Source organism: Zingiber officinale, chromosome 5B, assembly GCF_018446385.1.
Source record: "Zingiber officinale cultivar Zhangliang chromosome 5B, Zo_v1.1, whole genome shotgun sequence".
NCBI classification, from domain to species: Eukaryota; Viridiplantae; Streptophyta; class Magnoliopsida; order Zingiberales; family Zingiberaceae; genus Zingiber; species Zingiber officinale.
In genome coordinates this window covers 4,680,365-4,708,351 of record NC_055995.1, presented here as the reverse complement: position 1 = coordinate 4,708,351, position 27,987 = coordinate 4,680,365, and the positions used below count along the sequence as shown (strand labels likewise).

The following is a 27,987-nucleotide window of genomic DNA, read 5'->3' as shown; positions in this document are numbered from 1 at the left end:
TATAATAACTTTGTTAACATTGATTGTTCAAAGAGCATCTATATAAAGTGTAATAATCTTCTTAGCAACTATCACTAAGTGTGTTTACTATCACATGAATCATTTTTTCTAAGTATGAATTGGATGTTTTGATATAGTCTTTGTGACTAAACTCTTATATAGTCCATGAGACTTATTTAGTCTTTGTGGCTAACTAGTCTTAGTGACTTACCTAGGACGAGTGAGAGATGTAGGAAATGGGAATGTAGGCATGCCCACGTTCCCCACTTTCTTTGGATAAAATGTCCTTTTTACTCCTGGGATAATTCCCATTACAAAGGATGTGTCCAAGGGTGAAAGAGTAGTATTCAGAATGTGAGATTCGTTTCTCGTCGTAGGAAGTTTGTGAAATTATGGAGAGTTTTTTAATTTTGTGATTGTTCTTCCAGCAACGAGTAAGTAAAAAATTCATTCTTCATCTTCAAGAGATAGCTTCGCATTGGGAGATTATTGTAAATTTTTACAGATTAAGAATGTATTGATATTTTTATTTCCATGCTTTAGTTCTAACATGCGGCTCATGTTCTAGTATCCAGGTGAAGCATGGTGACCTATAATGATGGATTGATTGTGGACGTCAATTGTGTGTTCAACGGGAGTACTTTTAAAATTTATCAGGTGGACGATGAAAAATTTATGTGTGACTGGACATATTAATGAATGTAGTAGTTAGATCGAAAGCCAAGAGTTTGACCCACCGACTACGGTTCAGTGTTATCGACAGTATAACAATACCTAATTATTCACCATTTGAATTTCAACTATAGCTGCGTTGACACTTTTATATTTATCTGGATCACCGATAAGAAACTTCAGTCACCCGGCTAGTTGAATTAATAAAAAAATATTTTTTTAAAAGTGATTAATTATTATTATTAATAAGTAATGCACTTTACCTTATTCATTTGCATTCAATAATTAATTAAACAAACAATTTAGTTTAGTTTTGAGAAAAAATTATAATTCTTATTTTTTTGTTTCTCCCATTTCCGGACACAATACACAAGCACGGGTTTGCGTTTGGGCAACGTTTTTGTTCCCTTCGCAGTGGCGTAGCGGTCATCGATGGCGGGGACGGGTAAGCACTTCGCCGTTGCAAGATCCACGTCCTCCGTCGTCGCCTTCCTCTCTCTGCTCGCCCTCTTCTCCGCGTTCCTCCTCTTTTACTACGTGAGGTACTCTTCTTCGTCGAGCTGCCTCTTGATCTCTGACTCGCTGGATGCTCCTCTTCACCTCTCCAAAGGAGGCCCTAACCCTATCCCGCCTGCCGAGTACTCCTTCCTCGCCTCGCTCGAGAAGTTCCTAGCCACGCGTGCAGCCCCTTCCGGATCCCCGGGCGTTGCTGCCGCTAGTGAGGGCGATGCTCCCTCCGCCGCCGTCAAGGCGCTCGACGACTCGATCTGGAAGGAAGAGTCGGAGAGGCTCTACGGAGAACCAATGGATCCGTGGTCATCTCCTTCGGTGGTACGGGTCTATGTCTACGAGATGCCGCCTAAATTTACCTACGATCTGCTGTGGCTCTTCAGGAACACGTATAGAGAGACTTGGAATCTGACCTCCAATGGCAGCCCTGTGCACCGGCTGATCGAGCAGGTAACTTACGATCTCCATTGGGTTGTAGTTTCAAAGATCTGGACGTTTTATGTGAGCTGTGGTAGGAAAACTGATATTTGACGCAATGTAAAGTACATTGATTTGGACTGGAATGTTTGAGCTAGAAAGGAAAATCCTTGTTGATTAGTCTAAAAATTAAAGTTTCGGCAATCAGTTTCTGATTTTTGCAGACATAAACCATTTAAATCCTTCTTATCTGGGAGCAAAGCATTGAATTTGGGTAGGCCTACTTATTAACGCACAGAATTAACATATAATCCTCTTATCATGTTTTTAATTCTACAAAAGGAGTTGTCAAAAGCCAATTAAAATAGCCATACATAAAATTTTGAAATTTGGAAAGATATTGGTTGATCAATCAACTTGGTTTAGGACTGAATGAGCATATAAAGTTACTGGATGAGCATTGTTGGAAGACTGAAAGCAACATTGCTGGAAGTGCAAAAAATGTTGACCGCTTCCTCATCAGCTTCAGTTGTTACAATGCATTTATTACTATCTTTTTTTTCACTTGGTTGCTGATTGCGTGAGCTCAATAACAAACTTTCATTCTTGGTTAATTAGTTCTCTCAGATATTTCTTATGGATTTGTATTTAAGTTGTATAACATAAGGTTTCTAAAGATATATTTTTTAATTTCTTTGATTTTATATTTATATTCATTTATTATTATTATTATTATTATTTTGCAATGGTTGTTCTTTAGTCAGTACAGTTTGTCCTTAGTGTTCATAAGTAGCTCCTGGTTTTTTGTAGATGAGATATTAGTTCATACTGGAGTCCAGTAATTCAATATTTTGATTTTTTTTTTCATGTAGAAGCTAACTGAAATGCATCTCTTATTCTTCAAATTAATTATTCTATCAAGAGATGTTAGATCATTTTAAACCTGACTTATTCTTTTATAATCTTTGTGCAGCATTCTGTGGATTACTGGATCTGGGCAGATTTGATTGCACCAGAGTCTGAGAGGCTTCTGAAGAATGTCATTAGGGTTCATAGGCAAGAGGAGGCAGACTTGTTCTACATCCCAATTTTCACAACAATTAGCTATTTCTTGCTTGAGAGACAGCAATGCAAGGCACTTTACAGGGTCTGATGAATGACTCAAGGTTTATTATTTTTTGAGCTAACATATTGTTTACTGTGCTATCTTGTAGAGCATGCAGGGTTTGAATCTACAACCGCTTTTACTATCTATACTAGATGATTCTAAGAAATCAAATATTAGGAATATAAACACATTCACTGTTGTTCAACCTACTCCTTTCTTCCTATTTAATAATATGAATGCAACTTAAAATGATGTATACCCAGTGCTATTAGAATTCAGAAATAAGAACCTCAAATTTTATAATCTTTATTTAGGGAACTTTGGTATCTCATATGAGTTGGTTTTAATAGTTGAATATGCCCTCATTCCTGGTAACAGATTTGTATGACTTTGAATTCCCTCATATTTCATGTGGAAAAGAGAGTGTCTAGTTAGTTCTCTCTGGTTTAGACATTTAGCTCATATTGAACTGAGGACTGTATGGTACTGAGACATTAGAATGAGTTTCTTACAAGTTAAAATTAGAAGTAATATGTGTAAGTTCACTATTCTTTGTGTTTCCAGGAATTAAGTGGCAGAAAAACAGAAATCATTATATTGACTAGAGCAAGTTATGACTTGTGAAAAGTTAATTTCTTGTGTATGGCTGTCCTAAATCCAAAGCCTTGTTGATCTTATTGGGAGTACTATACTAGACCTTCTCGTGTAATATTGAGATGCCTCATTAACATATCCTCACAAACATAACTCTGCTTGTGTTTTTTCAAATTATAATCATTCAGTTCTTATAATCTATGTTGGCTAACCTGATCCTATGAAAGTTCTTTTCAAATTATAATCATTTAATTCTTTAATCTTTTTGAGTTATAATCATTCAGTTCTTTTAATCTATGAAAGTGTGCTGTATATGCAAAGATTGTTTGCTGTCTTCTCAAATCTCAATTCTTAATACTTATTCTCATCTCTTCTCTTGCATTTGTTCTCCCATTTGCTAAAATCTTAGTTTACACAACGAGAAGAGTAACATTTGACTACTAACTTTACTGATTCTAGCAGTGTGATAATTATGTTGGAATTTGTGTTTTCTTCTTCTTTGGTTATTGGATCATCTAAGTTGGCTTGTTATATTTTGTAACATTATTCTCTAGTAGAAGACCTCAGAACAGTATGAAAATTTACTTCAATATACCTAATTATAGCTTGAATATTGTTCATGACTAATGTCTTTATACATAATACGTGTAAATATTTATCTGTTTCAAAATTTAGAAGTAACATAGTGAGTCTTTATCACTCGCAATGAAGATTGCTTCTAGTTTGTTATTAGTATTCAGCTTCCTGTATCAGAGTTTTGTGTGATTCTAGGAAGCTCTAAAGTGGGTGACTGATCAGCCAGCCTGGCGACGATCTGGAGGAAGAGATCATATACTTCCAGTCCATCATCCTTGGTCCTTTAAATCTGTTCGCCGATCTATGAAAAAAGCAATTTGGCTTCTTCCTGATATGGATTCCACTGGAAATTGGTAATTGTGTCCTTTAGCTTTTTGAGTGAATTTGTGTCTCTGTTATTAGAGTGGTGAGCTGAACCTAATTGCCTTGTGTAGGTACAAACCAGGGGATGTCTGGCTGGAAAAAGACCTTATTCTTCCTTACGTTCCTAATGTTGATTTTTGTGATGCACAATGCTTACATGATTCTCAGTCAAAAAGAAGCACATTGTTATTCTTTTGTGGAAGGCTGAAGAGAAACGCTGTATGAGTTTGTCTCTTTTGATAATGCCTGATAGCCTTCTTGATGGATATGATAATCATTTTAGGCCCTTGAATATTTGGTTTCTGCATGCTAAGTCCTAAGGATATTTTCTTTATATAGGGAGGTAAAATTCGTAGTAAACTTGCAGCAGCACTACATAATAGTGAGAATGTTGTTATGGTAGAGGGAAGTGCTGGTGAAACTGGAAAGGCAACAGCTCAGGCTGGGATGCGCAAGTAACATGTTTATGATTCTAGATGTTCAATTCTTTTGGAAGCTTAATATTATGTCATCTTATTCTGTTGCATCCTTTTAGGTCGCTCTTTTGCTTGAGCCCAGCTGGTGATACGCCTTCTTCAGCTAGGTTGTTTGATGCAATAGTTAGTGGTTGTATTCCAGTCATTGTCAGTGATGAATTGGAGCTTCCATTTGAAGGAATACTTGATTATCGTAAGGTATGTAGAATTTATGTTTTCATTTTTTCTGTCATGGAAATTCATAAATTGTGTGAATTAAGTTTTAAAGCTGTTTCTTCTTGGAAATGCTCTAATTTGTCACCTAAAATTCTAAGGTTATTGATAACTAAGAATTTGTTATAGACAAAATTATAGCACACGTGGAAATCTACTTGTCTCTTGAGCTGCTCATATCTTGGTTGGGTAAGTTGGCTACAGAAGACCAAGTTGGGAAGAGTTTGATACTTTGATCAAACTAGGATCTGGGATAGACTCAAACATAGATAAACTATGAGGAGCATCATCAAAGTGAGTTGAGGCCGGTCAAGATGCAAGCACCTTGTCCTAGGTGAGTTTAGGTGTCATGATTGTTAAATACTTAACCCAAATGAGCAAGCATTTGATGAGTGAGATACAATATGCCCCTAAAGCCAATGAAACTTTATTGTACAATCAAGCATTTGATGTATAAGCAGCCTAATTGTAATATTTATTTTATCAAATAAAGGTAGAGAAGGATTACTTAGGATTCATATTAGCAGTAATTTTCCCTCAATTCATTAATATTATACTGCATCAGTTGTGATAGATGATTCTATTTTCTATGTCAAAGGCATCATACAGTCCTCAGTATCTCAATAGTCGTGTGTGTTTATCCATCTGATTCATCCAATGCCCAAATGAAAAAGGTTGGAGATGCATAACATAATTTGGTTTGTGTTTTTTTGGCTGAAGCACCAACTGTATATTATCACAAATTGTAGTTGTGCATCTTTTCTACACTGGCAGCGGTTTGATAATGTCACATAAACTGAAGCTTTGCCCTTTTCTTCTGCAGATAGCACTTTTTGTCTCTTCTAACGATGCTGTACAACCGGGATGGCTCGTCAATTTCCTTATGAATGTGGATTCTAAGCAAATTATCGATATGCAAAATAACCTCGCTAAGGTTCTTTTTAGATTTCATCGAACATTTACTAGTTACTCTTTCTATATAATACCTTACTGTGCCATCGTGTTGATATTTATAGTACTCGAGGCATTTCTTATTTTCGAGTCCAGCTCAGCCTCTCGGCGCCGAGGACTTGGCATGGAGAATGGTCTGTCCTTAATCTTTGAACTGATTGTTGACGCAGCCAATACTTTTCCTGCCAGCCATTAACTTCTTGATTCCAACAGATTGCTGGCAAGTTGGTAAACATCAAGCTGCATATGAGGAGGTCACAACGCGTGGTAGAAGGTTCAAGAAATTTGTGCACCTGTGAATGCAGAACAGGAAACATCACCAGGGTACCGTGAATGCCATCTTCTCTAGTTTTTCTACGGCATTTTCTTCTTCTTCTTCTGTTATTATCTTATTAGATGTATAGAAAATTCTTCTACTACGACATGTGTACGCTTATCTTGTAATTGCGATGACAGCTTCTTGCTATCCTTTTGCTGCCTAAACAAGTTCGCAAGTATTGAATTCATTTTCACGTAGCCCATTTAATCCTGTCACTCTCGCATTTTATTTGACCAATTGAAGCTAAACAAATTCATTTAGCTAGTTTATTGATCAAGTTGACGAATTGAGGTTTAGAGCTTTCTTGTGTTGGGTAGACAAAGTTTGCTGACATCTTAATTCACAACAAAGTAATGCATGAGTATTATTTTATTAAAAAGACAAATAAATATATTTTGATTATAATAAATAACGTGAATAAACGAAACGCTATATGAAATAGTTGTGGCACACCGTAAATAAGTGTATGTCAAGGAGGGGCAGCAACTGCACGATATTCCAATAATCTATTTCTTATTATTTTGATTTTTGGTTTTTTATTTTTTTTAATCTATTTCTTATTATTTTTTTTAGGATTCATGTCTAATTCGCAATCCGTCCTAAATCTATCAATCGGCTGATCCATTCTCTCCGTCCCGCTTACCAAATGGCCGACCCGCTGGGCCGGCCCGTTCGGTCCGTCTGACAGCTCCACTCGATATCCATGGCTTACGCATATTCTCTTCCCACACCTTCAATGCCGCTGCTGTCTGCATCTCTTGCTTCCGCACCGGCTCGCATTCTCTCGATCATTGCACGCACGCACTTCCCGATCAGTTGACGTGCCGGAGAGATAGTGGTTAGGGTTTCTCCTTTGCATTTCCATATTTTCTCCTAAACCTAGGGAATCTGCCTCTCTCGATCCGTGGTAGCCTATGGTTGTTCTCTTCCTTTGGCCGCTTCCGTGACTCCCCATTTTTCAGCCTGGAATCGGGAAGCCCTTTACCGCATTCCCCAGCGTTAGGAGTTACTGGCTCAGTGGCTCTTTTCCACGCTACAAAAAACTAGGTCTGCGCATTTGAGTCCACCTAGATGAAAGGCAAGGCGGTGAACTCTGGAAAGAGAGGTACTTCTAGTTTTGCTCCTTCTTAGATGTCATTCTGCGTTGTCTGCGTTAGAGCGCTTGCTCCCTGTTTCGATTTCTGTTCATATTTGCAGATAAGTTCAAAGGGAAACGAGCCGTGGTGGTTGATGCGGATGATGGCGAAGAGGAAGGTAGCATTGATTATTGTTGTTCAGAACTTGGGATGACAAGATATTGGATTTGGTATATGAGCTATATGCTTAATGAAATCATTTCTTCCCTTTTTGTGAGAAGAAGTAGAAGGACAGGATGAGTATGAGCGAGGTGGATTTATGGCGGATGACATAAAAGAGGAAGAAGCTCAGGAGAGTGATGAAGAGATGCGTAGTATAAAAAGGAAGAAGAATAAGAAGAAAAGGTAACGTAACTTGAGTTTTCTATGGTGACCTACTAGTAGCTAAATATATCTTCTGCGTGTTTCGCACTTAAGGCTTTTGGGGAAGAACTTTGTTCTTGATGAGGATGATTATGAGTTGCTCGAGGAAAACAAGATGAGTGGTTTCTGTCCGCCCAAACCAGTATGTTTGCTGCTCTTGCTGCCTAGTTTGATTTCACCCCTTGAGTCCTATGTCTTGTTTGAGTTGTTAATGATATTGTTTCTTTGCAGGGGAATGGTAAATTCAAGCGTCTAAAGATTGGAAGGGACAATGAATTGGAGGATCAACAGAAAGCAATTGGTTGGCATAGTCAAGGTGGCCGTTCAGCTGAAGAAAAACTTAAGATTAGCTTGTTCGGTGATGATGGTAAATATTTTAAGTATTTTGTGCTAGCAATCTATGTTTTGCTGGACTGTTATTTGTTGGAAGGGATTAGTCATATTTTTTCACTACACACTGGTGGCCCTAGATGATTTTGCTGATGAAGCCGGTCAATTAGAAGATAGGAATGTTATTGGTGATGAAGATGAAATGGCTCATTTTATTGTGGATGAGGATGTGGATAACGCTGGTGCCCTTGTGAGGTCTGATATGTTCCTCTTGAACTTTAGCCTTTAAGAATACATTGTCTCTTTTCTGATTTTCATAATTTATCATGATCGTAAATTTAATTTGTATAGAAAGTTGACAAAAGAGAAATCACACCAAGTGCTTTGCATTGCATCATCTACTTCACAAGCGCTTGAGATATTTGGTGATCTTGACACATCTGTGAAAAAAAGATTGAACGATGAGTTTGAACCTTTTGTTCTTTCAGAGAATTGTATGACACAGAAGGATGACATTATACGAGAGAGAGATATTCCAGAGAGAATTCAGGTAACAAAGCAATTTGTTTGTCATTGAAATGTGGAATACTGTTGGGAAGTGCAGCTGCTTACAGATTGACCAACATTTTCTTATTCGTCTGATATTTCTTTATTTGTAGTTGTCTGAGGATACTACTGGGCCACCACCTATAGATGATCAGAATGTAGAAGAGGAGAGAAACTGGATTTATGATCAGCTTACTGATGGCAGATTCTCTCCTTTAGTTGGCTATGATCAAGTACTCAAAGATATAAATAAAGACAATATTGATAATGTCTTAAAAATGATGCATGTGCAAAAACTTGATGTAGGGACTTTACTTCTATAAGTTTCTGATATCTAAGATTCACGAGAATGTGGATAACTAATTCCTGTATTTTCACCCGTAGATTCCTTTCATTAGCATGTATCGCAAGGAATTATGTGATAGCCTGTTGAAGGATCTTGATGATGGCATGCAGGATGGCGACGAAATGAAAAGTATGAAGTGGCATAAGGTACTAAGGAAACACCATTCTAGTTTTTTGTGAAACAATTGTACAATCATCTTTTGTGGGATGATAAAGGATGTGCTGAAGGTGAATATCATTTGTTTTTCAGATACTATGGACAGTTCAGTCTTTGGACAGAAAGTGGTTGTTGCTTCAGAAGAGGAAGAGTGCTCTTTGTTCCTATTATACAAAGCATTTTGAAGAGGAAAGTCAAAGAGTTGATGAAGAAACTAAACTCAATTTAAATAACAGAGTTTTTGATTCAGTCGTTTTGGCACTGAATGATGCAAAATCTGAAAGAGAGGTTGATGACATTGATGTGAAGTTCAATCTGTGTTTTCCTCCTTGTGAAGACGATACATATGATGGACAATTTAAGAGGCCTAAACGAAAGTCATTGCACGCTGTTTCCTATAATGCTAGGCTGTGGCAGATTACTAACAAGTTTGGTGCTAGTTCTGAAACATTTGGGTCTCTGCTTTCATTAGAAAAGGTGGCATATGTTAACAGATATTCCTATAGTTTAATAAAAGAAAACTATGGCATCATCTTTTTTTCTATTGGAATAGCCATCTTTTATGCTTGTTCTGGCTTTTGTTACCACCCTCCCTATAGTTTCAGTAAGGCCGTATTTATCTAATAATTTTATCTAATTTTTTGAGATGTTAGGGGTAGTAAGTTTTGTTCTTCAACTATCAAAATACCTTTTCCCCTTTCAGATATCTGATGAAGTTGAAGATAACATAGAATCTCCTGAAGAAGTTGCTGCAAAGTTTACATGTTCTACGTTTGAAACTCCAAAAGATGTGCTTAATGGAGCCAGACATATGGTTTGATATTTCACTTCCTTTTTTTTTCTAATATAAAGATGCTGCATACCTATAATATTATTCTTAAAGCCTTTTGGGCCCTTTTATATGTTGGGTTTTGTTCTTTGGCAGGCGGCTGTGGAGATTTCATGTGAGCCTAATGTTAAAAAACATGTGCGCAATATTTTCATGGAGAAGGCTGTTGTGTCAACAAGTCCTACTCCTGAAGGAAATCTTGTGATTGATGCCTATCATCAACTTGGGGGTGTGAAATGGCTGCGCAATAAGCCTTTAATGGAGTTTGTGGATGCTCAATGGTTGCTTGTCCAAAAGGGTGAAGAAGATAAACTGCTTCATGTCAGCATTAAACTACCTGAAGATGTCCAAATGAAATTATTAAGTGATGCTTCAAATTGTTATCTGAGCAAAGGTGTCAGTAAATCTGCTCAGTTATGGAATGAGCAGCGGAGGATGATATTGAAAGATTCATTTCTCACTCATATTTTGCCATCAATAGAAAAGGAAGCTCGCTCATTGTTGACAGCTAAGGCGAAGAATTGGCTTTGTGTGGAATATGGAAAGCAATTGTGGAATAAGGTCTTGGTTGGTCCTTTCAAGAGGAAGCACACTGATAGTGATTTGGAGAATGAATCTGAGGTAAGAGTTCTGGCCTGTTGTTGGGGACCTGGAAAGCCAGCAACTACTTTTGTCATGTTAGATTCAGCAGGAGAACTGGTGGATGTGCTATATGCTGGTTCAATTAGTGTTCGATCCCAGGCTGTTACTGATCAACAGAGAAAGAGGAATGACTGCCAACGACTCCTGAAGTTCATGGTCAATCACCAACCGCATGTTATCTGCATAGGAGCAACAAACATGGCTTGCACACAGCTAAGGGATGACATTAATGAAGTATGCACAAAGTTTTTCATTTTGATCTTTTTAGTTTCAGTAACTATTTTGGAGTTCTTTGTTGTGACCATGTGTTCTATTTTATGATTGTATGTCTATTGGTTGAAAACTAGCTGATGCCAATCTGAATTGGTTGAGTTCATCTAGAATTGACTAAAGTTAGTGGAATATAAAGTCAAATTAGTCACGAATAGGAGCGGGATGTAAAAATGGGTCTGATTGGGCAGAAAAGTTGGAGAGCACTTGATATTTACTAAAAATTTGTATTTTTGGCTGCAAACTGATTGAAATTGTTCTTCGGTATTCATTCTAAAAAGTAAAAGAGCGAATGAAAGAAATTATATTAGTAAAAAATATTAAAACAAATCAATCAAATATAAATATGTTAAATAATCAATCTAAATTTAATTATATATTATTTGCAAACAAAAAATCTAAAAAATTGAATAAAGCTTAAATGGTTACTATCTGAATATAGCCTTATAGGTATTGTATTTAAATATGACCACTCTTTCATTATGCATTAATTGTGTACTTAAACATTATAAATTAATTAAATTGCGGCCTTGCATTGCCTTGTTAAGGAGAGCAAAATTTGACATGGACCTACCCTGCACACATTCCTAATTTGTCTTTCCATTAATATCTGTGAATTGCCACATCACTAGTAAATTATCAAACTAGTGAAAGATGATGATGGGATATGCACAACAAGAAGATATTTATTTATTGGTGTATGTATAGTTTTCACATGATTATTTTTGAGTTGTACTTCATCATCATGATCTAGCTGTGTTATTCCAAGTTATTTGAGGCTGGGGGTACATTAGAATTTATGCACAACTACATTGCAGTTATAATCTTTTATTAGTGAATGCTTCAACTGAAGTGATTTTTGGTCTCCACCTATTCCTTACATCTTCAACACTAATTGGTTCGAATTTGTCTATTACTGAATACTTCAACTAAAGATTTCTGTGCATCTGCCTCTATCTTTTATGCCTTCAACGTTAGGTTTCTTTGGTCTCCTTCTATACTTGCACCTTCAACACCTTCAACATCAATTCACTTGACTTGTCTTGTAGAATCTATTAATTGCCTTTCTACATTTCTGATTTTTCCTCATGCTAACAAGTGTTTCCTCTTTCCTTTAATTTTCTATTTTAAAATTTTTTTATTTTTGCAATTTAGAATTCTCTGGTCTGATGTGTCATTTGAGTGATATTGAGTTATTTATTTATTTATTTGTTTTTGTTTTGCCTGATGTCAATTCAGGTTTCAATTTTGTGATATATCATGCATACAATAATGCTTTGTCTGGTTATTTTTAATAACTATTCAGGAAAAATAATGAAGCGACATTCCCTGAGTTATTCAACTTGAATTGATGGGTATAGGAATGCATTTGTATGCAATTTTCATTCCCATGGGTGAGGTTTGGTGTAAAATTTTGTAATGTGGAAGTATGTAACCACATTTATATTGAAAAATTATTTCAATATATGAATTTTAGTTTTATGGCAATTAAATGCAGCACTTAAATTTCAAATGAGTGTTTGTTAGATGGAAAGAACCACCTTAAATGACCTATTGTTATTCCATTTTGTTTTCAATTCCTTCTTTTCTTTCTATTCTTGTGATTCTTGATCATTAGAGCATCCACACCCGCTTATGTAAAATCAGTTACTACCCTAAATTTTACATTTTTTTGTCAAAAAAAACCACTTATATCAGAATCCCTTTCAATTATCTAAATTTAGATTTATGCTACAGTGCTTCTCCAATTATAGAGAATGAAACTCTCTATTCTAAAAATAAAATAATATTTCTTTTCAATCACTCTCCAATTAAACTCTCTACTATTACAAAAATAATAATTAAAAAGAGAGAAGAAAATAATAAAAACATGAAGATAATGGAAATTTTAGGGTAATTGATTCAGTGTATTGAAAATTGATTGTCTAGATTTAATAAAGTGAGTGGCTTACCCCAAATTTTACAGATATTATAGAGAAACTAGTGTGGATACTCTAACAGGACCTAAGTTATCTTAAATGGCAAACTGGCGGGCTTTGAAGGGATGGATGGATTCTAGCAAACTAGAATAAACCACGTGTCATTTGCTCCATTCTCCTACTTTATCCACCATCTCGCTCAAACTTTTTACTTCTATAATCTGTTTTGCGTTGCCTCTATTATTTTTTCTTCTGATTATGAGATTGTTGATATTAATCAGATTTGAGGTTGCCTCTCTTTTCTGCAACAAATTTAGTTTATAATATTACATGCTGATAGGATATTTGCTAAATACAATGTAGACTCCTGAGTCCTGACCCATATGTTCTAGTAACTTCAGTTTCATTGTACTGTTACTTTTATTTGTTATGGCTTCTGATTTTTTGAACTTTCAAATGCTATCCAGTGACCTAAGAAAATTGTCAATTTAATTCTTTTAAAAAGGTTGCTGCAGTGTGGTTGTTTAGAAGATGACTCATTATAAATGCTTTGAATTCCTTTAATTAGTGTGTTACCCATGATGGAGTTTGATAAATTATTACATGTTCTTGAAATAAATGGTAAAGATTATATTCTATGATTCAACACGTGCATGCCAAGTGGCTTTCAAGTTTTTCTAACTTTTTCATACTACATACAAGTAAAAACATTTATGACAATGTTAAAATTAGAGGCGTTGATGGATCTTTGCCAATTTGACTCAATCCAGATAAAAGTGAGCCAAATTGATAATTCTTGTTTGCTTTCAATTTGGTTGATATTAGTTATTACTTTGGTTCAGTTCAGTTTGAACCTATTGGACACCAAAAATATTGAAGTATTCATGTAGTACTTATCAAGAAATGTTCAAGTTTAATATAACAATATAAGTTAACAGTTTAAATCAGCATAAAGAGTTCATGAAAAATACTTTACATCTACCTTGTAATATAAAAGAAATGCAAATAAGATATAATATTTTAGGCTTACTATTTAATAGGATACATGTTACCTACCGAAATGTTGTAAAAGTTTTATTAATCCTTTCAGGAAGAGAATTGTGTCTTTCTCAAGTTCTGTCGTATAGTTTGTATGAAGCAGGAAAATAGGAAATTCTAGGAGTTTGGTCATGCTGCTATTTCTTTTGTTGATTGCTATAGCCTCAAAGACTTGGGTTTTAGCTTTTAGTTGTGTTCAAAAGGTTAATTGGTTAAAACTTAGTAAATTGAATTGACTTGGTCGAGGTTTAAGTAATCATTACAATTTCTCAAATGTGTTCATGTTTTGTCCATTGCATTATGAATTTGCATATTGATAGTGGATATAGCATATGGAATTTGATGAACCACTGGATTGCATGCTGGTGATGGGGCCCTGTGGGGTCTCCTTTTACAATAATGTTAATACCTTACATTTTTGTTTTATTGTCTTGTGGGTTATGTTCAAGATAATTGAGGATCATCCAAAAGAACTTGGTCAAGAATTGGAAAATATTTCTGTTATCTTTTGCGATGAAACTTTGCCTTGTCTTTATGAGAATTCAAAGCTTGCTTCAGAACAACTACCTGGTCAACCAGGTAAGGATTATTTTCTTTAGAGATTTCACTAGCTTCAAAATTGACCTTATTTGATGTGGTTTTTCTAAAGGCATTGTGAAACGTGCTGTGGCACTTGGACGCTATCTGCAAAACCCTTTGGCTATGGTGGCTACTCTTTGTGGACAAGAAAAAGAAATACTGTCATGGAAATTTCATCCCCTGGAACATTTCCTTACTTCTGATGAGAAGTATGAGGTTGTTGAGCAGATTATGGTTGATGCTTCTAACCAAGTCGGTGTGGATATAAACCTAGCAGCAAGTCATGAATGGCTTTTTGCTCCTCTACAATTTATTGCTGGTCTTGGTCCACGAAAAGCATTTGTCTTAGAAAAAGCATTTTTGAGGGCTGGATTTATTTCGAATCGCAAAGAGATTCCTATGGGAAAGATTCTTAAAATGAAGGTTTTCGTCAATGCTGTTGGATTTTTACGGGTAAGACAGAGTGGGGTGGCTTCTTTTAGTAACCTCAATATGGACCTTTTGGATGACACTAGAATTCATCCAGAGTCGTATGAACTGGCAAATAATTTGGCCAAGGATGTCTATCGCGATGATGCTCTAAAGGAGGCAAATGACATGGATGATATGCTGGAGAAGGTGATTGAGCATGTTAAAAAAAATCCACAGAAGCTTGAAGTGTTTGATATTGATGAGTATGCAAACAATATATTTGACCAGTATGGAAAAAACAAAAGGGAGACACTTTATGATATAAAGATGGAGCTTCTACAAGGATTTCGGGACTATCGGGCACCTTTTAAAGAACCAAGTTGTGAGGAGGAGTTTGCTATGCTCTCTGGAGAAACAGATGATACCATTCCAGAAGGGAAAATTGTTCAAGTGACAGTTCGCCATGTACAGGAGAGTCAAGTCATTTGTGTATTTGATTCTGGTTTAAAAGGGATGGTGTCCTCTGATGACTTTTCAGATGAAGGATTTGATTATGAGAAGGTGCATGTAGGGGATATACTTACATGCAAGATTAAGTATGTGAATAAGAATAGGCATGTGGTTTACTTGACATCCAAAGCTAGTGACCTGCAAAAAGGCCCTTATATTGATAAGCGAGATCCTTATTACCATGAAGATAAAATTAGTATGGGCAGTGAAATGGAGAAGGTCCGGAAGAACAAGGAATATGCAAATAAACCTTTCAGATCAAGGATGATTGTTCATCCCTGTTTTCAGAATCTGACAGCTGATGAGGCGATTGAGGTGTGTATGATCAATTATATATAATAGTTCACTAACCCTCTTGTTTACTTGAGCACTGCTGTATGTATTAAATATGTGTTATAACTTACTATGGCACAGTTCCTTTCTCATAAAGAACCTGGTGTGAGTATTATGCGTCCCAGTTCCAAAGGGCCATTATTTTTGACGTTGACTTTGAAAGTTTTTGATGGAGTATTTGCTCACAAAGAAATAGCTGAGAAAGGAAAAGATCACAAAGATATGACAAGCTTACTTCGGCTGGGGAAGATACTAACAATTGATAAAGAGTCCTTTGAAGATCTCAATGAGGTAGCTGCATTATAATATTTCCCTCTTTGCAAATTTCAACTTCTCAATGTCAACCACTTCTTGGAGCATTTAGTTTAGGACAATTGTTAAGAAGCTAAAACAAATTATTGTAGCTCTTGAAAGTGTCTCCAATCACATGTTTCATGACAGAATAATTATAATTATATTCAATTTTGGATCAATTATGTATGAAATTTCAGATTATAAACTTCAGAATCAGATTTCTATTTTCTACTCTTCATTGCACTAGTAAAAAGGATAGATTAATTCTTATGTCTAGTATTTAATTGACATAAGACTAAATAATATCGTGTCTTAACTAAAAATAGCATACTTGAACTTTGTCTAGTTTTGTTATCTTATCTTCTGAAAAGGCATCCTTAGACAATATTTGCCAGTTACAACATTTATATTTTGAGAATGAGGAACATAAAGAATCTAATATGGAGAGGACATGTACTAATTTTGCTTCTTATTGAGATCAAAACTTGATGCACCTATTTTTTGTTATCCAAAATTTTTTAGACTGAACTCCAGGTTGCCAAATGCTTTCCCATTCTAATATGCTGAAATGCCTTTTTATGCATTCCTCCGTCTGATGCTGTATGAAATTTGTTGCTGCAAAATTGAAACTTTTATGTCTTTATTTGCAATATAGGAATCTAATCTTTGGTTTTCCTATTTGACAGTGGTTGTCTCTTACACACCTTAGTTGTTTAACAATGATGTACTGTGAAACTATTTGCATGTTTTATTTATTTATTTTTTAAAATTCTGTTGGCCAGTTTTGTGAGCTAACTTTCTAATAGAATCCTGTCTCTTGTCTTTTAGGTCATGCACCGATATGTTGATCCACTGGTAACCCACTTGAAAAGCATGCTTGGGTTTCACAAATTCAGAAAAGGGAATCAGAAAGAGGTTGATGATCAACTGAAGGCAGAGAAGGCAGCAAACCCAATGCGGATAGTGTACTGTTTTGGAGTTTCTCATGAGCATCCTGGGACTTTTATTTTATCCTATATTAGAAGTGCAAATCCACATCATGAGTATGTTGGGGTGTATCCCAAAGGTTTCAGGTTTCGGAAAAAGGATTTTGATAGCATTCATCACTTAGTTGCATATTTTCAGAAGAACATAGACAAGCCACTACTTGGTGAGGGCCCATCTGTATGTACACTTGGTGCAGAGGTATCAACAGAAAATCCTACATGGGTATCCTCTGGTGATCGGGAATCTACAGGTAGTTCATCTTTGCTGATTTTGTTACTTAATGAAAGTTGTCTGACTGAGCCAATGCCATGCCTGATCAACTTCATGCTTTTGAAAATTGATATACTTCCCTTATGAATTATTTAAATTTAAGCTTCATTAATTCTGTTGGGATTTTGATATTCATGGAGAATCTTCAGCTATATTTGTTTTTTTTTACCTGCGTTCTTAACAAGAAGTGCTACCATTTTTCAAAATAAAATACTACACACACACCTATAGTGCCCTGCTGTCTTCTCTTGGCCTGACAATAACTAGTTCTTATCCATGCACCAAGCCAGTTTGTACTATAGATGCCATAGTGTGTTCTAGAAACTTTACTATCAAATTGCGATAAAATTTTGATTTCTATTCAGTCGGACCAACTGCATTTATTAATATTATTTCTACCAGTAAAGAAGTAACTAATTGGTGGATGCAGAATTCTGAGTTTAGGACAAAATTCTAGTAAGTTTTACTTTTCATTGTTTTTTTGGGGGGTGGGGGTGGATGTGGGGGTGGATACACATGAAATTTACTATCATTGACTAGCATGCTTGCATTGTTTGATTGTGGTGATTTGCCAATATACACATTATCTGTTATGTGCTGGTGGTAGCCATGCACTTTGATATAAATTGATTTCATAATTTAGCTAATATTTAGATCCTTGAAATTGAAATGACTGACTTGAATATTCTATTGTGTTACTCCCGGCTTGCATTTTTGGGAAATTGGGATTGTTTTATTAGCTTGATATTGTTTATTGTTTTGCTTTATTTCCTTGACTGATTGTTTTGAACTAGAAGATAAATCATTTGAACTCTCTATAGATGATGATGTACATGCCCCTGCAGAGTTGCAGATTAATTTATCAATTATTAACGTTCATCTTATTCTTGTTTTGTACTTAAATCATTAATGATTCATCTACATTGATTGGAGGTTCTTTTTGCCAGTTTGATTCTTAGATTCATGGTTTGATATGGCTGCCAATTTAACGTAAATTTAATGCAGCTGGTCTAAATGTCTCAGGCATATTCATTAGGCTTGCTTTGGTTAGTCTGATACAATAATTGTGAATGCCCTTTAATTAAAAGGGCAAGTAGGTTACTAGAGAGAACATAAGCAACTTATATGGATCTACATTTTTCTTAAAGTGAAAGGTTTTCTTTGAAATCTCTTTGTTTTTGGTTTATGAACTTCCTTTTGTGACCATCTCTTTCCAAACCCCGAAATTAGTGTGTGTGTGTGTGTATATATATGTTCTTAAGCAAATTGAGAAGTATAAATTGTGGATTCCTATCCACTTTTGGATTCTTGTTCAATGTGCAATATTTTTATTGTTTAAATCATCCACATTCTTCAAGATCCAGTCCATCCTTTTTATCTTTCTGTTGAAAAAGTTCAGCGGTAGCTGGTAAAGGTTCATTCTTCCACCCTCACATTAACTACTAGAAGTACACTTCATTCTATGGGGTGAGTTTGCTAACTCTATTTGCTCTTCTCAATAAAAGAAAAAGGAAATTTGTAACCTCTCCTGCAATGGATAATTCTGGGTATGCCATTTTAATTAGAGACATCTAAAACACAATGCATTAGGTGATTAGTAGCATTTAACTGTTTATATATTTCAACTCTTGATAGTTCTCAACACATTTCTGTGAATTCTGGAAACAAAATTTTAGTATGATTGAATTGCTTCCACTCTGCAAATTATTATTGGTTGTTGAATTGTTCAATTCGAATTCCATGAGGTTTGTTAGCTTACTTCTTGACATGATTATTACATGCTCAGCTAGTTTGCCATAGCTTGGTGAAGTGGTAAAAAAAAAACTGTCAGTGGCAAAATAGTGACAATTCAAGCTAATCATTTGATCTGTTATTTTTTGACCTGTTAGGTTAATTAGGCACTAATACATCATACATCCCAGGCATGATGTATATGTACCTAGGAGAGGCAAGGCAAACTTTCAAAATATCAAATATATGCTTTATATCAGTATCTGCAGCATATTTAAGTACATTTAACACTTACATCATTTATTAGTTTTCCCTAAATTCAAAAGAAATTCATTCGCAGTCACAGAAATGTAATACTTGGAATTCATATTTATGTAACCCATTAAAGAATCACAGTCATATATTCCATGTTTTTTGTATTATAAGTCATAACTGAGCCCATATAGTGTTGCATGACACTATTAGTCAAGAGCATCAATGTCACTAGTACCATAAACCTGTTACAGCATACAACTAATTTAGATATTCCAGAGGATGTAATCATGACCTTCAACATTCAAAAGATTGAGTTGTTAGATGTTCTAGGTTTTCCGCTCTTTTTTTAGGTCTAAGAAAAAATATAGGAATATAAAAAAAGATATTGTGTATTATTTAGGCATATCTTCTTGTGTCTTGAGCATATTATGCTGTCTCACTTGAACTACTAAATGTACCTGGGAGTGTGGCTCCTAGCAGCATGGTGCAGCTTCTGAAAACACTGATTTTAAGTCAAATATTCTGTTAAAGGATTAAAGGTTTTGATTATGAAGGATGAATATTGTAATATTATTTGAATACTTAATGTAACTTAAGATGTATCACATGCACGTATGTATCACATGCATGTAACTTGTTAAAGAATATTTGTTCTCAATTTAAAGGTGTTTAATTACGGTTAGGCAATGAATATATCATCTATCATCTATGGGACAATAGTGGTTAAGCAAGTTGAAGTGCACTGTACTATCAATAAAAATTTGTAGGCAGAAATGTTAGGTCGAGCTGCAAAAAGAATAGTTATGCAATATATAAAGAAAATAAAATGAGAAGAGAAGTCCTGAAGTGTGTGTCGTTGAGATAGATTATCCTTGATTTTATTGGTCGAATCACATGTTTTAGTCAATATGTGAAATCTGATGCTTCCCATCTATAGGATTGCTTGAGAAAGGGAAGTGTTTGACCACTAGAGCTTTCATTTCTAATCTTTATCAGATACATGGTTAAGGGCATTTACCACCATCCTTATCTGGATTAGAATAGTGGCAATAGGTGAATGCTGCTCCTGAAATTCTATGCTGGATCTTCTTAGGGGTATATCAACCGGCTTTACGTTGTTGATAAGTTTTATGCATTCTCTATTATTTCTCTCAAAAGTTGCTGATTTCTTTTGTACTTCCTTCCAGCTGAAAAGAGAATAAGATACTTGTGCTTCTGTGTATTATTTTTGGAAGTCACTGTTTGACAAACTTTATTGGCTACACATTTCTGAGTTAATGTTGTCTTGTATTATTTATAAGCTTTGCCATCGCCTGGTTAGGATAATTCTCTTTGTTGCTTTTCCTGGCAGATGGAAGATTTAACTCTAGAAATACTGGCAATCAAAATGAACGAGGGCGAGGTCGTGGTCGTGGACGTGGACGTGGGCGTGGGCGTGGGCGTGGTCGTGAAAGAGGAAGTGATTTTGGTACTGATGGAAGCGACAACAGTGGTTATGAGGAAATGAAGGGTGATACTGCAGGTTCTGGCTGGGGTGGTTGTAACATAGATGGCTCCAACAAAGGTGGCTGGGGTGGCGGAGATGGTGGTAGTGGTTGGGGTGGCAACACGAATTCAGGTACTGATGGTGGTGGGAGTTGGGGAAGTGTGGAAGGTAATGTAAGTGGCCAAGGGCGATGGGTTAGCTCAGGAGATAGAAACAATAGTACTGATGGTGTCTGGGCTGGGAATAGCAGTGGTGGCAACAGTGCTGGTGGCTGGGGGAATCTGGGATCTGGTGGTGGCAGCAGTACTGGTGGCTGGGGGAATCTGAGAACTGGTGGTGATGAGTCTTCTGGGACTGGCAGTCACAGGGGCAGTGGCGATGGTAGTTGGGGTGCGACGGATGATGTTGGTGGCCAAGGAGGAAGGGGAACTTCAGGAGATGTAGGAATGGGTGGTACTGATGCTGTCGGGGCTGGAAATAGAGGCAGCGATGGCTTCACAAGTGGCTGGGGCAATCAAGAAGCAGGTGGTGGAGTTAGAAACAATAGCGGGGATGGCCATGGTGAGAATTGGTGTGGTGGTGGTGCCGCAACTGGTGGTGACAAGTCAGTTGTGGCTGGCAATTACAGAGGTTGGAGCGGAAGAGGCAGTTCTACTAGTAACTGGGGAGAAGAAGGTAGTAGCAATAACAGCAGGGGCAGAGGCAGGGGAAGGAATAGTGGTAGGAACAACAGTGGGTGGGGACAAGGTGGAAATGATATTACTGATCTTGGCTCAGTTGGTAATAGCAATGCTGCTGGTGCCGCAAGTGGCTGGGGAAGTAACCAACATCAGGACAACAATAGAGGCAATGATGATGCTGGTGGGAATTGGGGTAGTGCGCCTGCTGCTACTGGTGGTGGTTATTCAGATGGGACTGGCAGTACTGGTAATTGGGGAGCAGTTGGTAATGATAGTAGCCAGGGGGGCAGAGGTAGTAGCAACAGTGGGTGGGGACAAATTGGAAATGATATTACTGATCCTGTCCTGGATGGTAGTAACAATACTGGTGGCACCACAAGTGGCTGGGGAAGAGGAAGTAACCGATATGGGAATAACAGTAAAGGCAGCAATGATCATGATGGGGATTGGAGTAGTGGTTCTGCTGCGACTGGTGCTGACAGTCACAGAGGCCAGAGTGGACGAGGCAGTAGCACTGGCAACTGGGGAGCAGAAGGCAATTTTAGTAGCCACTGGGACAGAGGCAGGGGGAGGGGCAGAGGTTGGAACAACAGCGGGCGGGGACATGCTGGGAAGGATAGTACTGATTCTGAATCTACTGGTAATGGCAATGCTATGGGTGCCCCAGGTTCATGGAGCTGTGGAATCAACCAAGGCAGGGGCAGCAACCATAGAAGCAGTAATGATGCAGATCTTGCAAGTGGTTCTGATGGTAGCGGCGACAAATGGACTGGGGCTGGCAGTGGAAGAAGCTGTGGTGGTCGTAGCTGGAGAGTTGGTAACAATGGTGGCCGCAGGGGCCGAGGCAGAGCCAGGGATAACAGTGACAGAGGTAGCACAGATGGCTGGGACACTGGAGGCGGCCAGGGCGGGGAGGATAAGTGGGGTAGTAATGGTGGTGGGGATAAGGGAAGTGGTTTTGCTGACGTTAATGACATATCACTAAGCAACAGTGGTCGGGGTGGAAGAAGAGGCAGTGATGGTCGTCCTAGCTGGGGTGATACAAATGCTGGTGGCCATGAGGGAAGTAGTTGTGGCTGGGTTGGTAATAACAGTGGTGTTGGTAACGGAGGTGGCTGGGGCGGTGGAAGTTGTCAGGGTGGGAACAGCAGCGATGGAAATGATCAGACACGTAGTTTTGCTGATGGGAACGATGATAATGCAGCTGGTGCTAGTGGCGGAGGGTGGGGTGGCAACAACAATGGTGGCAGTAGCAAAGGTGGCTGGGGTGGTAACTCTGATGGTGGAGCTGGTAGTGGGTGGAATTAAGGATGGGTAAATCAAGGTGACTCAGATCAGATGCCATATCTATAGTCCAAGTCTACCTGATATCTGAAATGAAAGTCTTAGGAGCACAGCCTAACAACTGTTTTGTTTGTCGATCTAACTGGTTCAATAAGTTGCATGTTGCTGGTGTGAATTTGCTTTGAGTTTGAGCAGTTTCAAAGAACATGCCAATCTCCTCCATTGAACCACTTCCCTTTAGAAACCTTGGATGTAATATTCTCGTTTGTCCTTTACTCAGCGTATCTAAGGTATTTTGTATCTAACCTTGTTTCCATATTAAATTAGATGTGGTTATTATATTAGATATGAGAATTTTTATTTAGGGCGACAGTTATAAAATAAAACTTCGATAGTGGTATTATGCAAATTTGAATTTGACTTTTTTGATGAAAAATCTTTTAGATTTCACCCGATTATTGCTAGATCAAGTGTTCGGGTTTAAGAGTTTCTTTGCGTCTACTGTGTTATGATAACATGATTCTTGTGAAAACGGACAGGCCTGGGCAATGGACAGGGTAAGTTAATCAGTTAATGTATGGTCATTATTAAAGTATACATTTAAAATGAATTTATTTTGATGCTTAGTGTCGCCTCGCCATATTCACCAGTGCCATAGCTAATGATCTAATTTAGTAAACAACGTATTGGTTCTGGTAGAGATCTAAGGCGCAGAATCTACACTCAGCAAATGCATTAAAACCTTCATCTTACTACCTTAATGTTTTTTTTCTCTTTCATACTGAAAAGAATTTCAGGACTTATTAGTATTCGTTAAAATTTTAGGCACTCGGAATGTAAAGATGATGATCTCGATATGAATATTCGAATTGTTTTCCTACCGTTGTCAAATAACTACCATAGCTAGAATGCAAGGCTACCATTCATCCAAAATATTCACGGTACCTACTGCCATTCCCAATTCGAGTAAAATTTCCTTTGATTGTTAACTTGCTGATATCGATGAGCAGTGAAATACTTGCGAGCTTTCAAGCTTTATGTTATCTGTGTCCGAGTTTGTTGCATCTGAATGCAATATATATATAATTGTGTAGACAGAGAAAAACAAAAAAGATACAATTATCTTCTTTGAAAAACATTTGATATCTTGCTTTGTCCCCATGGATCCCTAAGGAAGAGGGGCTCTTCCAGTGACCGGAGCGAACAGAGGCAACCAAGAGTCTTCCATGTGACATCATCGATACCTCCGTAGAAGTCGGAGAGTATGATCCAAGCAAACTGAGCCGCCAAATTGATAGAGAATTTCAACGGAGAAGGGGATGAGCTAAGTGTTGAGAGGAGGTGGGCAATCGATGGTAGGGATGACCACGAGTAACTCCTGTTCTGTGCAAACACAGTATGACATGAAACTATACTAAAGAGGGCGAAGAGCATGGAACTTTAGTTCCGCATCCTTGAATCAAATGGTTTGGGTGCGATTTGGATTTATAAAAAAAAAGGGAGGTTGCAGATAGACAACTCATATCTTTCTCAGCGTTGTGATTAAAATTAAATATAGTATTTATTTTTATTAATTTAATATCTAATACATTGATCCATTATAATATTAAATTAATTTTGTATGGGGATATATAGTCCATTATGATATTATTTTTTATGGGGAGAGGATTCACCATAGTAACTTACACTATTGTATGTTACACTACTGCATGAGTCAAATATAAGTTAAATATTTAAATCAAAAGGATCTTTACTAAAATATTATTAAATTGTGAGTTAGTTTGGAAATAAATTTATTTTTTTATATTTATTTTAATATCAGGAATATTGTTAAATTATATTAAAAGTGGTTGATATTTTATTGCATAGATATTTTGTTGCCTTTTGATTGCCTAAAAAGAGTGGATCTGGTCGATTCAGCTTCAACCGAGAGAAGAACAGTGTTCCCAATCCAGGAGCTGGATACATCGCATTGTTCCCAATCCAGATTAATAAACCCTGACACAGACTCAAATTACTCATGTGTAACAGAGGTCAACTGCAGAGAAATAACCAGATTACATATCCAAGTATAGGCTTAGAAGCATGCATGTAGGGGTGTAATCAAGTCGAATCAAATTGAGTCGAACTTTTGAATATTTGAATTTAGTTTATTTATAATTGAACTTAGCTCGAGCTTTATTTAACGAATATATTCATGACTCACGAGTTTATTCGAATTTTTATCGAACTTAAATGAGCTTAATAAATATAAATTATAAATTTAAATATTCATTAAAAATTAAATTTAGAGAAAATTATAATATTCTTATTAAAAGTTTATTCTAATAAATAAATTTAATATATTTTTTTATATTTTTCCTAAATAGAGTGTAAAATCTATAAATTCAATATCAAAATTATTATTTTTTCATTTAAAAGTTGATTAATGAGCTTACTAACGAATATGTTCACGAGCTAACGAGACGAGTATAGTGAAGCTTGAACTTGATTTGTTTATTTTAACAAATCTCATTAAATGAGCTTAAACAAATTTTTATCGAATCGAGTTTCGAATAACTCATGAGCATCTTGATTCATTGACACCCTTATATGCATTGTTTGCTAAACTGCATTTGACTACTTGAGGGAGTTAAAAGCTATCTAGTGTAGCCTCTATCATTTCTAAAAATTGTGCTCTAAATCTACTTGTAACAATATTCTAAGATTTTTGGTACAATTTTGAAGTATAAGTATTAAGTACAAATATAATACACATACCTTTTTTCGAAAAATTAGATAGCAAAGGAATACTTCTATCCTAATGAAATGAAACACGTGAGAATTCTAAGACCTATTGTTTGTTACCTTTTTTTTAGACTTTTACTTTTACTTTATAAAAAAAAGAATTGACCGACCAACCTGATTGAATGTTTGATATTCAAAGACCCTTGTGAGTTTGGATATAAAGTTTCTTCAATCTTTTTCACAACTCTTAAATGAATTTCCCATCAGCCTATCCAATCTAATTCCAGAATTTACAATAAAAGCCGGCTAACAGGGGTATTCTTGTGTATGAATTAGTGGAGCCAGCCCGTATGATCTATCCGGGTTGTGAGCTACGCTGACACGTATACCCCAGGTTACCTTCCCTTATTGTTCACTTTTTTCCCCATAGTAAAACACCAAGCTTTTTTCATTTTTTATTGCCGTTGGGCCTTGAGCTACAGCCCGAGTACTTGTTCACTTGGCTCTGCCATTGTGTGTATGAGAACAATGTAATGGAGAAGGTCATAGCTGAAATTGGATTCGTTTTGGCTAGAGCACCCAAATCAGCTATGTATTTGACACGGGTTTGCCGTAATGCTGGAACTATGGCGAATTCATCCATCGTCTTTTTTTTGGTTATTTTTAAACAATGAAATTTCAATAAAATAAAAAAGGGAGTCTTTATGTCTCGCTACCGAGGATCTCGTTTAAAAAAAATACGTCATCTAGGGACTTTACTAAGACTAACTAGTAAAAGCTCTGACTCCGGAAGGGATCCTGAAAACCAATTGCGATCGATTCATTTAAGGGTGTTACTCTTAAGGATCATTCTTAGTAGACCTGATCTGGGCTGGGTCTAAACTGGACCCGATTGGCCTGTCGGTTCGGGATGGATTTTTTTTTTTTTAATTTGTGTTTGTGTTTTTTAAATTTCTATATATTTCAAAAAAATTAATTTATTGGTTGGTGAAGAGATTCGAATTAGGTCTTCCAAATTAGAAATAAACATCCTAAACAACTACTAATGTTTTAACATGCTAATTAATTATTTAATAACCGGTTTCTTTGTTATATTTTCTTTTAATAATTTAAAAAATAAATATATATATTTATTAATTAAGTAATTTATAATCATTTATTATATATTAATTAATTATTTAACAATTAATTAATATTTTTTATTATATAATTATTCTAATGATATCAAATAATTTTATAAATTTATATATATTTTCAAAAAATAATATAATAATCTTGAACTGTAGTGAATCATGCACGAACCATGAACCGGCAGTTCCGAATCATGAATCATAACCGTCTTATATGATTAAGATTAAGGGTTAATCCCACAGGAACAATCGAACCGACGATTTCGAACTGTCTGTTTTGAACCGTGATCAAATCTAATTCTTAGTGGGTGTGAAATGCCCCATTGATTGTCTCAACCCCTTCTTGTATACGTTGTTGTTGCTGTATAAAATTTTCCATTATTTATCTCTTTTCTAGATAGTGAAGAGCCATCTTAGAGCGGACACCGAGGTGACTAGTTTCACCTCCTCAAATTCGTATTAATGACTGTTCAGCCAGGTGGTTAAGAATAAAATTTGAAAAGAGTAGGATAGAAAAATCATATGAAAACATAGGTCATAGCAACTAATACAACTCATTTCATTACTTGTTAATACAACTCATTTCATTACTTGTTCATCGTGTTAGTATGCACCAACAAGCACAATGAAATGAAATGACAATATTATTCTTGCTACTTAGTAGCACGCACCACAATGAAATGAAATCATAATCCTATTCTTGCTGCTTAGTATACCCATAGAGGGGAGCTTGTTATAATCTACCTTACAGCACATCTGAGAACTCGGAAATTTTCAATCGGACTTGTGAAGATTGTGCAAAATGTACAATGATGTTGATGACAAGAATATACATATCGAGTAGCATAGAAGATCCATCCCAGTATCTATTGTCACCATTTTGCTTCTTTCAAACATCTTCACCAGGAGAATCATGACAATGACATACCCGACCTTTGTTGTTAACTCGTCAAGTGAGCTAATCTGCATCCACTTTGGCCTCTCCTGTAGGGCCGTCTTAACTATTCTTGAGGTCCTAGGCGAAAAAAGAATTTAATATTTTTTAAATAAATATCATTAGAAACATTTAATTTTGTTACTTATAGTAAAAGGTGGAATTTACCACCCTAGTAGCCTAACACGATCGACCCTACGACCAAGCTGTAATTGGCCACTGCGAGAAGAGCATTTTTCTTAGCTTTGCCGAGATTGGGAACCATGCCTATTATAACAATATCTATCCCGTATTAGCCAACTCAACTATGTCCCGGGGGCGACATTAATTTTATTAGTAAAATTTAAAAGGGCAGTTTCATATATTGCCGATGATTATTTATACAATTAGAAGTAATGACCAATTAAGTCACGTAACAGTAACTTTATCTTATGTCAACCTCACTTTTTTTATTATTAGCAAAATTTTAAAAATAAAAAATGTTTTATATTAACTAATTTAGAATCAAGAAATAAATTATTGTAATACTTTTAATATACATTTTAATTACATTTTTTTTAAAAAAATTATCAATCATTTTTAACTTCGAGGAATGAAAGTCT

At 36.1% G+C, this 27,987-nt stretch overlaps 2 protein-coding genes across 8 annotated transcripts; both read left to right on the top strand.

Moving 5' to 3' along the window:
- The first annotated feature begins 1,040 nt into the window (after positions 1-1,040).
- Positions 1,041-6,406, top strand: LOC121983970 (probable arabinosyltransferase ARAD1). Of its 2 annotated transcripts, XM_042536692.1 has the most exons (9): positions 1,041-1,632; positions 2,573-2,746; positions 4,073-4,230; positions 4,312-4,459; positions 4,580-4,695; positions 4,776-4,914; positions 5,753-5,863; positions 5,946-6,014; positions 6,094-6,406. In XM_042536692.1, exons 1-9 carry the CDS (start codon positions 1,105-1,107, stop codon positions 6,211-6,213), a joined length of 1,563 nt encoding a protein of 520 aa, XP_042392626.1. In that variant the 5' UTR covers positions 1,041-1,104; the 3' UTR covers positions 6,214-6,406. The 2 variants fall into 2 exon arrangements, 1 of the variants encoding a protein (XP_042392626.1); XR_006112746.1 differs by lacking the exons at positions 5,946-6,014; positions 6,094-6,406 and adding an exon at positions 5,059-5,263.
- A 512-nt stretch (positions 6,407-6,918) lies between these two features.
- LOC121983969 (transcription elongation factor SPT6 homolog) lies at positions 6,919-22,938 on the top strand. Of its 6 annotated transcripts, XM_042536686.1 has the most exons (18): positions 6,919-7,037; positions 7,162-7,304; positions 7,397-7,453; positions 7,554-7,680; positions 7,753-7,840; positions 7,930-8,065; positions 8,169-8,283; positions 8,380-8,578; positions 8,688-8,876; positions 8,959-9,066; positions 9,170-9,553; positions 9,780-9,890; positions 10,002-10,781; positions 14,224-14,353; positions 14,424-15,589; positions 15,689-15,898; positions 16,730-17,138; positions 20,496-22,938. In XM_042536686.1, exons 2-18 carry the CDS (start codon positions 7,271-7,273, stop codon positions 22,616-22,618), a joined length of 6,366 nt encoding a protein of 2,121 aa, XP_042392620.1. In that variant the 5' UTR covers positions 6,919-7,037; positions 7,162-7,270; the 3' UTR covers positions 22,619-22,938. The 6 variants fall into 6 exon arrangements, with proteins under 6 accessions (XP_042392620.1, XP_042392619.1, XP_042392624.1 ...); XM_042536685.1 differs by having other exon boundaries at positions 6,933-7,304; XM_042536690.1 differs by having other exon boundaries at positions 6,937-7,304; positions 7,563-7,680.
- The last annotated feature ends 5,049 nt before the right edge of the window (positions 22,939-27,987 follow it).